The sequence below is a fragment of the Drosophila simulans genome, chromosome 2L, assembly GCF_016746395.2.
Source record: "Drosophila simulans strain w501 chromosome 2L, Prin_Dsim_3.1, whole genome shotgun sequence".
Classification (NCBI taxonomy): Eukaryota; Metazoa; Arthropoda; class Insecta; order Diptera; family Drosophilidae; genus Drosophila; species Drosophila simulans.
The window spans coordinates 15,301,996-15,312,845 of record NC_052520.2 but is presented as its reverse complement, the minus strand read 5'-3'; the positions used below and the strand labels follow the sequence as shown (position 1 = coordinate 15,312,845).

At 41.6% G+C, this 10,850-nt stretch overlaps 1 protein-coding gene across 1 annotated transcript; it reads right to left on the bottom strand.

Moving 5' to 3' along the window:
• Positions 1-5,140: 5,140 nt before the first annotated feature.
• On the bottom strand, positions 5,141-10,557 carry LOC6732431 (serine palmitoyltransferase 2). The gene is made up of 4 exons (XM_002079516.4): positions 10,233-10,557; positions 6,474-7,583; positions 6,147-6,409; positions 5,141-6,019 (listed from the first exon to the last, which is right to left on the bottom strand). Exons 1-4 carry the CDS (start codon positions 10,434-10,436, stop codon positions 5,803-5,805), a joined length of 1,794 nt encoding a protein of 597 aa, XP_002079552.1. The 5' UTR covers positions 10,437-10,557; the 3' UTR covers positions 5,141-5,802.
• Positions 10,558-10,850: the final 293 nt, after the last annotated feature.

Sequence of the window (10,850 nt, the reverse complement as noted above, 5' to 3'; positions counted from 1 at the left end):
GAATTGCAGCAGTTCATGTTGTCCAAATGGCTAATTAGCTGGGAAATGCGCTAAGCACTTGCACATAATTGCCCCATAATCCTGTCGATGCTGTTGTCGCACGGATCATGTTCAACGAGCTCTACAAGATTGAGGACAGTTAAGTCTTTGATTGATATCAAATTATTCTGTACATTCTTGGCTTCAGAAAAATGCTGCACTGAAAAATAATTGCTGCGTTTATTGTGAATACATTGCTGAGGGAATACAAAACCTATTTTAAAGCAATATTAATTATGTTTTGTAAATGCTATCAAAAAAACGTACAACTCTTAATATTTCATTTCATTAAATACAAAACCCACTTAGTACTTTAAACTTTGAGCAGTGTTTGTGACCCGAGCGGATTGATCTTTGCCATTTCTCCGAGTGGCGAGCCAGGCGTCTGCTAAATGAGGCGCGTTAATTAGAAAGCATTTCCGGGAATTGGCTGGAAACGGAATGATGTGGCCGAGTCTCGTGCGTGCCATCTTACACTCAATTGATTTAATGGTCCCGGAGAATGAAGCCCTGCCGCACACTTCCGAAGGAGTCCAGCTCACATGGTGTCCCCGCTCGTTAAGCCGTGCGATTGTCCTCGTTTTATGCGTGTCACATAATAAATCTCATTTGATTTGTTTACTTCCCATTACTCCTTGGAGCGCCATGTGGACGCTGCTTTGGATCTGTCGGCCATTGTCCTTTGTGCCTGTCATTAAACACGGGTCATTGTTTTTGTGGCCTCGGCATCTGGACGGGATTCCTCCGCCTCTGCTGGCCTAATTCGATTGGCCCCCGTTTAAATGCCCCCGGATGTTCGTGGCCGGCTATTTAATTAATAATCAAATTACGCATACGCCACGTGACGTGCTCTCAATTTTAATGCAATGCTTCACAGATACCCGTGCTTAATAAATACGCGCCACATCGTACTTGTTCCGCTTAATTAAAGTCGTCTAGGAATCCAATTATGCCCGATTAAAGCTGGATCTGAAAAGATAATGCAGGATACCACCAGGGAAGTTTACTCCCGCTCTTTATTGACGAACGAATGACATATATTTTCAGTTATAGGAATTGCTACAAAACATCTAAACAACAAAAGCTGAATTGATGAATCAGTATTAAGCTTGTTTGAATTGTACTTCTTAGAAATACAGCACTCTTTAACTTACAACTTTCAATTTCCTTTAAGCATAATAAGCTAATAATAGAAACGTTGGTTGGAAAAACTGAATGAATAAAAAATAAAGTCCCAAACATACAATTATACATTAATGAAATGACTGACTAACTAAACTTAATTTAATAATATAGACACATACATGTGTAACTCAAACAAGGCTAACAAAATCGATTACCGAAAATTTACAGCCCTAATTCGATATCCGGTATCAAGACTTAACCACCCCCACTTCGGAATAATCATTTAATTTGGCAAATATAAATGACTGTCGCCAGCATATTGGCCCAGCAGATATTTTAATTCGGGCCAACAAATTGCTTATTTGGGGGCCTAGCCATGACCACGCCCACACATTGTCTGGAGAAAACAATAACCATAAATGTTAACAAGAAGCCGTCGGCCCGCAAAACACAGAACTTAATGATGCCCAACAAGGAGCAGCCACTCGAGCCGAAAGTTGTGGGCTAGGACATTTAGCATGTGCTGGTGACAGGTGCTAAGGTGTCTGCAGGATTCGAATGTCATTACTATCTGCCCATGGAATTAATTAGAAAACTGCGGTCGGACCCGGGTTTCCTTTTGCTTTACCAGGTCCTTCAGAGCATTCGACAACAAATTTAATTTGCGGTCACCGAACCAACTCCAAAGGACAGAGACAGGCAGGCATTTAAATTTGCTGGCGAAAATCTCGGGAAATTCCTTGATTAAATCTCTACCTTTTTGGGGGGACTTGGGTGCAGTGATTGATTAACGTGTGTGTCGAATGAAAAGTGTTGGCGCAAAGCGAGTTCAGACATGTATCCCCATATCCTTATCCTTGAGCGGCAACAAAAGTCAAACTACGTCTCATTGCCAGCCTTTATGGCAAATGACTGATTGTCCTTGGCCACGTCTATACGCCAGATTCCCCCCAGTTTTTTTTTTCCATAACTGAGCAGCAGGGCGACACGTTTGCCCATGAAAAATCGTTCCAGCGAATCGTATTATAAAACATGTGCTTAAGTAATAGCATCCGATGTGAAGTGTTTGACTGCGCCCTGCGTCGTGTAACAGATTGGCAATCCACTCCAGCCAACGGGGTGAAGATTAATTTGTTTGCACTTTGATGGGCGATGTCCTGGCGCCGAGTTGATGGAAATCAAAATTGGTCCGAAGGGGGACTGTATTTCAGGAGGCCAAGGAAGGGGAGTAAGATATTATTGATTTTTCTTCGGAAAAAAGGTGTTCACATTCCTTATTTTGCTTAGTATTTTGCTCAAATTAAATCCGTATTATACGATTTATTCACTGCAATTTTATACAAAATACATCCGAAAATCTCAAGGATCGGCTTAACTCCCATATTCTGATCGCCGTATGGTTATCAGTGCCTTTGCCAAGTGCATGTGGTGTGGTGTAACACCACTCAATCAACCCCTTCAGCCACACAGTGACTATCAAAAGTATGCGCATAACTCAGGAGCCGCCATTTGCATGCCTCGAGTGTTCACAAATGGGATTCGGACTTGGATTTTTCCGCATTGCATAAATTCCCTTTGCGCCAGCTTGACGAGGGGAAACTTTTTGCAACATTTTATCAGATTATGAAACACACAAAATGCAACTTCCCGTGCTGGGGATATGAGAAGAAAGAAAAATAGAACTCAAATGTGTTCTTACCTTGCTCACATATTTTGCAAAGTAAGCGGAAACATTAAAATTGTATTTGTGAGCCAAAACCGCGGGATTTGAGAGCTTGTAAACTTAGGAATAACTATTGCAAGTCCAGGTGAGCAAGGAAAAATTTCTTTAAAAATAGCTGAAATGCAAAGAAAATAGTTTGAAAAGATATAATAAATAAGAAATTGCTCGTAATTGGGAATTTCAGCCTAGGTTCTTATAAATGAAACTATAATCAACAGACGATAATAATGTTTCGATATTAAACGAAATACTAATTCATTTGGTACTGAGATGTTTATATTATTTCTTAACACACCCACTTAAAAGTTTTTAAATAGTTCACGTACAGATCCAAATGGCAAACTCATGCCGAAAAATATGTATTTTCCTGATGTTGAGCATGTTTTTCGTGAGCGAGTGAGGCACGCATACAGGTGGTAAAATGAACAAGGTGCACGCGAATATCGCATCAGCAATTTGTAAAGGACCAGCGCAGGAAGCAAAAAATAAAAGCATGCTATTGAGGCCACAGGAATGCTGATGTTTTCTGATAGTCCGATCGGTGGTCCCTATTGGCCGCATATCCTTATCAATCTCTATTAAACGGCGCTTTGGAAAACAGCATTCGAATACGGGCTGGGGCACTTGCGGTGTTGAAGATGCAGACTCTTGTCTGCGGCATCGGGCAAAAAGCCATGACAAATGGCCAACAGGATGCATATTTATGATTGCACACACACACACACTACTCCCGAAATTTTGACCACACTCAAGGGCAGGCTAAAATGCTGCCCTTGTTGTTGCAGCCACTTTGGCAGTACTCGGGTAAAATGCCAGCACAAACTTTATACGCACGTAGTCAATTACTCACACCAAGTTGGCTGGGAAAGCAGCACCACCCACCTAGGCCGCCCCCTTTCTACCACCCACTCACACGTGCTTGCATAGAATACACAAATATGTATGTACCAACGTGTATTGTCATTTTCCATTTTGGCAGCTTGAAAAAAGTAAACAGAGCGGAGCACATAAATTAAGCCGTCCAAACTGATGTGGCCTTGTCATTCTATTCAACTTTCCAATCCAAGGGATATATGTATATTTTCAGAATTATCAGTACTATCACCTGATTTTTATCGATTCCACTCGATTGAGGTAAAATATTGCCAACACAGCAATTTAAGTGTATTCTATATAGCTTAATAAAAATATTTAAGAGAAACAGTTTACTAGTCTATTTCGTACAAATCCTTGAGTGCCCTGTGCAACGTGTTGCTTAAAAAGCAATTCAAATGCACTTTTAACGAGCGAATGCTCTCTCCATGCAAAATAGTTAAATTCAGTTTACATGTACTCCCCACAGATTCAACAAGAACCACTCAATAAATATTGCCCAGAATATAAAATTGAAAGTATTGCCTAAGCCCATAAACCAACACAGCTCTTTACAAGCCACCCGCCCTGGAAACTCCTTCATGTCCTTCGATCTGAGCGTTGTTCGCCCTTTGTCTTAATTTCTTAAAAGGCAGAGACAATTACAATTGGAATTTATTTGCCATTGTGGTCAGCACCGGAAAAGGAAAACAGGGAGCGATGTAGAGATGTCATGAGTTACTGTTAATTAGAAAATTGTTATTCAAAGGATTGGTAGTTCGGCTTCGACGCTTTAAGTGTGAAATCGTGTTGGGTAGGAACGATTTTAAAGTCGAACTGTCAATTGAGTGGTATTCCCATTACATAAACTTAAATTAACATGACCCATTGAAAATGGAATTTAAATTCAAGGAAGAAGAAGGAAGAGCTAAAAAAATTGTAGTCAAAGAAATTGTTGAATTGTATTGAATATTACATCATAAACGTCTAAAATACAAAATTATCAATTTAAATTCAATTAATATCGCCTATTACCAAATTATGAAAAAAATTGTTAAATAGTCACCCATTTACTTAATTAAAAATGGTTAAAGGAGTAGCTTTATTTCATTTCTGACCAAAGTACTTTTTATTTTCTCAAATATAACAACTAAGCCCCTTAGCGGATTCTCTACATTTGTATTAGCGTCGAATATTCTACTTTTGTAAATTATCTGTAGAGGTCGCATAAGCTGTGTCAAATTTATGTAAAATACTAGGCAAAAATGTTTTCCGGCTTAAAGCTTCATCTGCCCGCCAAGTTTTATATATTTTAAACAAATATTTACACTAGTAGATTTTAAAAATGTATCCCATAAAGTGAATGCCTTTACAGTGAGCTATTCCAATAACCTCTTCCAATTTAGTTCATTAGATAAAGCAACAGTTTTTTATTTTTTGGTGGAAAAATAAGATCAATAATACATAATCATTATACATATATATTTTCTGACAATGCCCTAAAATTGACCCAAATTTTGGGTCCCTCGAAGACTTACCAAAATAGTGATTTACAATTGTATCGCTGACTCCTTAGACATTACATTTGGCTCAGCTTAGTATGCTTAATTGGTAGAAGCGAGGTGCTCGAGGCTTTCCCACGAAAAAGCGGCTTCCCTTAGCTTAGCTCTAAAAGTAACCAAAACCTGATTTGCCTAATACATTGCGCTGTCATTTTCTCTTCTATAAATACTTAAAATGCAGCAGCCGACCAAAGAAGACGATTGGATTTTACATATACAATAACAACTACGTATAGGTAAATGCTAAATAATTAATAATATTGTATCATTTAAGCTATGTGCTCTAGTGTTTTGTTTCTGTTGCTGTAGTGATCTTCCCTTTTCAGGCATATAACCAGAGAATTAGTCATAAATAGAAGCCCAGTGCAACTGAAACTTGGTCAATGTAAGCCACCGTTCGTGATTGATTTAGCACTATCTGGACTGTGTTGTAGTTTTGGTTTACCGATCGGGGAGGTTACCATTTCCCCAAGCTTAACATCTATGTGTGTGCGTGTGATTCTAGTAAATGACGGGATTCGGATCGCGTGGCTTGCGAGAATACTTTAGGCCCAGATCATCGGCAATCTCGTCTATCGCCTCCAGGGCAAAGTCCAGCTGCTCCTTGGTGTGGGCGGCCGAAAGGCAGAATCGGATGCGTCCTTCCATGATGGGTGTGGCCGGGAATCCAGCTCCCACCGCGGCAATGTGGCGGGTCGTCAAGGTGCGAACCACAGCGCTACAAACAGAAAATGCAGTTTAGTATAAAACAGACTCAACAGGATAGTTTAAGTTTTTCCCCTTTTGAGCTCCTCCACGCGTAATCTAATGACAAAACTTCTTTCGTTTTATGCGCCTCTACTTACCCAATCTTGGAAAACAGGTATACAAGCATGGGCACCACTGGGGAGTCCTCGTGACCGTATGTGATCACTCCCAGCTGAGCCAGACGTCGGCGGAAGTAACGTGTGTTCCTGGCCAGCTGGTGGATCTTCTTGCGTCCAATGTCAGTACCATCTTCACCCATAATGGTCTTCATGGATGTAAGGATTTGCTGAGCGATGGGTGGCGAGATCGAAGCAGCATAGCAATGGGCGTGACTGTTGGTGCGGAGAAAGTCAATCAGTTTCTGCGGAGGATAAAAGATTTTTAATAAGTGAGCAATATGCGAAAGTGTAGCCATTCAAGCATACCTTGGATCCAGCCAGATAGCCTCCAGCACTGCCAAAACTTTTGGTGAAGGTGCCCATCAGGATGTCCACCTCCTTCGGATCCACATTAAAGTAATCGGTAACTCCTCGTCCACGGGAACCCATGGCTCCCACGCTGTGGGCTTCATCCAGGTACAAGTATGCTTTGTATTTCTTTTTCAGAGCAATAACTTCGGGCAAACGGACTATGGATCCTTCCATGCTGAAGATGCCCTCGACCAAGATCATGACCTTATCCCATGGCTGACCACCCTTTTTGGGATTTCCATAGCAGACACCCTGGCGGAGGACGCGCTCCAGATCGCGCATGTTGTTGTGCTTAAAGACCTTGGTGGTGGCCCCGGACAAACGCAGTCCCAAAATGATGGAGGCATGGTTCTTCTCGTCACTGATCACAAGGCTGTTGGGTCCCAGTAGTGAGGGAAGGTTTAACGCATTTGTGGCGAAACCCATTCCAAAGACAATGGCATCCTCCACGCCAAAGTATCTAGCAGTTAGAGCCTCCAGCTCTTGCAGCTGCTCGTTGTCACCAAGCTCACAGCGGGAGCTGCAGTAGGCCAGTCCGGAGTTCCGAGCACTTTCCTCTGAATCATCAGCACACTGTCCAGTAGCGGCGGCAAATCCCAGGTAATTGTAGGATCCCAGATTTAAGCAGCGTGTCTCCGTTCCAGTGAACTTGAAACTCCATCCGTAATCATCAGTCACGCGATCCTTTAGAGTGAGCTCATCTCCAGGAACACTGCAGATGGGTCGGTTCCAGCAATCCTTGATCCTCCTGTAAACGTACCTCGAGTAGAAGCTTTCGAAGGCATCGTAGAGGGCGACATAGCCATCCCGACCCTTCTCGGTGGCCACTTTGGGAACGAAAAGCAGCTGGTTAATGTAGCCCAGGATCATCAGTAGATAGAATCCCAGATACGTAAGGCAGGCCGTGTGCAAAGGCACCTCCTCAAAGGAGGTCTTCTGGAAGTGCTCCAGCTCCGGCGAAAGTTTGCCCTCTGCCTGGTTGGGCTTGGACTCCTGATCCAGAATGGAGGCATGTCCATTAGAGATCGACTTCTTTTCGGGATGGTAGTTGATCGAGCTGGGACTCTGTAAGAGGGGAGGAGAACTATTACTGGCTGGCCAACGCTACTGCTTATCGTTATTATTGGTATCACTGTGAATCTTTATAATTTCTATTGAAAATCACTCATCAGAGAGCAAATAATCAATATTGTTGGACTAGACTAGGCATTGTAATACGAACACTTCAAAGGGATCGTCACAGTAATGCCCATTTATACGAGTATGTGTATTAAAACTTTGTTATAGTTCTCAAGCGTAAAAGCTTTTATAAAAAATGAAAAATTCTACATTCTGTGTTGATAGCACATCTCACTTGCTTGCCCTTTCTATGCGTTCAGTCAATTCATCAGTCAATTAACATTTAACTAAAAGATCCATATATGCAAGGTACGTATGTATATAAATACAGTCACACGATAACTGGTGAACAATTTGCTCCACCGCTCACATGAGCCGAGTTCGACATGAAGTCACACAAAAAGAGACAGACACAAAAATCGTATAGGGGAAGCCATAAATGTATATAGTATTTGTGTGCCCAACTTGGCACACTTCAACCTCATCAGCTAACAAATAGAGCGTTATAATTAACTTACTCATTTAAGTGTACATATCATTTGCTTATTGATTTTGCTGGCCAAAGGATTCGATACGAGACTATATCTCATTAACAGAGCAACACACACTGCAGATATATTCTGCGGAATATATATATTTGAACGCCAGCTTAATCGTATAACAATAACGAGTCGGCGACAATAATATTTCGTGTTTATTATCATTTGCCACCGGGCTTGTTTACTAAATACGATGAGATGGAGTGCGGGGAGCGAAAAGTCAAGTGGGTTACGCGATGCCGAGTTATTTAATGGAGTCCCAGTGTATATAGACGAGCTCGAAGCTACCGTAGAAAGATCAAAATCGAAACCGACATAAATAAATAAATAGAAAAAGTGTAATACTAATTACGCTATGGGTCGCGAACAGAAGGACAGCTATGGAGGGAGCATGCAGTGGGATCCAGATAATGACTTCCATATGTCGGGGATCCATGGAATCCAAGATAACGACTGACAATCGACCAGCGCACGCCAAGTTCTAACCAATTTTGTGGGGATTCCAAGAAGTATTCGCTGTGAGTCAGTAGGTAATTGCTTTGGCGCATTCATATTCTTGAGCATTTCTTTTTTATTTAAGCCTTTATCTTTAAAATCATGCATACTGTAATCTTGCCGAGCTGATAAAAATGTTCTATCCGTTGATTTTGGAGATATGAGACTTGCACGCGCGAAAATTATTTCCGTGTGATTAAAAATTTGAAAGGGTTCTAAGTTGCCATTAAATCAAGTTCTGAATGACTATTTAATTAAATAAATTATATGGAAAAAAGAAACACGAAGCTACCAATAATAAAATGTTTAGGTACTACAAACCAACTTTGAAAGTGATCTAGTAATGGCTCACTCTCAAAAGTTTGAATTGTATCGGAATTACCTAATGAATGTAATGTAATAGTATGTTTATCTTATCTTTTTAAAAAGTTAAGAATAAAAGAAAATATGATAATCGGTTAAGTATACCAACATTTATTCCATGGCAGCCCAGACGCAGGGAGAGTCCATGAATTAAAAAAAAATCTTATCACCGACAAATCAACGCCCACCCGAAACCGCTGCCTTCGGAGATTGCGGAGCATTGTGATTCACCAGCGAATCGCATTCTGCGAGGCTTTACGTAAAAGATTGGTGGAATGGGCCTGATAAGGCGAGCCGGGCATGGCGTGGCATGACAATATTATGACCAGACCAGCATTGTGCCGCTCTCCCCACAAACATTGTGCACCCAAACTACGTACTTATGTGTGTTTGGTTTGGGGTCGTACTCCAGCCACTAGGAAAATTTCGAATGAGTGCAGGAGTGCCGAAGAAGAGACAATGGCTAGATTACAGTGGTAAAATGGACTAGCGTACCAAACAGTTCAACACTTATCTATAAGAGTTATTATTCTGAAGTCTAACTTACTTTAAGTTACTTTAATAAGCTGATGTTCTTATCTTAGGGCTTATTTTATACCCAAAAAAGATGGACAAGTGTAGGATAACTATCTCCAAGGAATGTAAAAAGACTACTTCAAATTATTACAATGAGCAGTGAAATAATATTGCCCAATACTGTAGTTTCTAAGACTAAAAACTGATTTATTAAAGTTCAAGTGTGCATTTGCTTTTCATGATCACTATTTATAAAATAACTCTCTGATTAGTTCCTATAATCCTAGAATAGCCAAAATACGCCAAATGGTCAGCACTCGCGGCGAAAAGGAAAACACGCGAGGAAAACACTGCAGTGAAGGAAAAACAGCTGTGGCGGTCGGATGACCCAGAAGCGGGAAAAGTGGAGGAAAATGGGCACAAAGGGCAGCAAAAATTCGGCCGAAATTCTCCAGCTGACGCACGCCTTCTCTCTCACACTCTCTCTCTCTCTTACTCGCGCTCCCTCGCTCTCCCACAAAATCAATGATTCGCCGGCTGGAAGAGCGAGCGAGAGGGTGTGTGCCAGCTATGGAACCACATTTTTGGCCAATTTTTATGGCTTTATAGCTCGATATTTTGGTTTCGGCCAAGTGTTTAACTTGCGTTCCGCCCGCACACTGAGCGAAAATGCCTGGCTCACCTGGGCGTCGTTTGCGGGCTTCGGCTGGCAGCGTCGCGTGCGAATTTCAGTGTACGCGGGTGCCGAGAATTTCCGGAGAAGTTCCTGTTTCTCCGGGCCACTGAGGTCCGCCACTCCATTGCCACTCGGCAGCTTTCCGTTTCCGTTGGTCGTCGCATAGCTCTGCTCGAAAACCGTTTCAGAATCGCCGTCGAAATTGCCCATTATTCCGCTCCCGATTTCCGATTCACTCTGCGTCCAAAAAATTACGGAGCGATCGATGCGTTTTGCTTAAATAGGTTTCTTTCTAATTGGAATGGTGTGGCCAGTTACGCGGGCAGCTGTTATACTGAACACGGCGTGCCTTCGGTATTTTACGGTACAACTTTATACTTGTCGTATTTTCACATAGAATTAAAAGGGTCACATTTCGGAGACCCACACTTCCGGTTGTGTTCTCTGCTTTTAGTACTGCCCGCCCTTAGCGGATACCTTCACCATGCAAGCAGTTCAAACAGCAGTACTGTTTAGTATATCTTCTGAGCGCCAGATGTCGCAAAAGCGAAGTTCGTTTTTCGTATTAATTAGATTTTCAAATTTTTTCTATCTGAACTGGTTTTTTTCTTTTATTTGAAAACA

Coding starts and splice junctions, on each gene's coding strand:
- LOC6732431 (XM_002079516.4), bottom strand. CDS start 10,436: ATGGGCAATTTCGACGGCGATTCTGAAACGGTTTTCGAGCAGAGCTAT. Junction 7,584..10,232: donor AGCCCGCAAACGACGCCCAG/GTGAGCCAGGCA, acceptor CCCCTCTTACAG/AGTCCCAGCTCGATCAACTA. Junction 6,020..6,146: donor TACCTGTTTTCCAAGATTGG/GTAAGTAGAGGC, acceptor TTCTGTTTGTAG/CGCTGTGGTTCGCACCTTGA.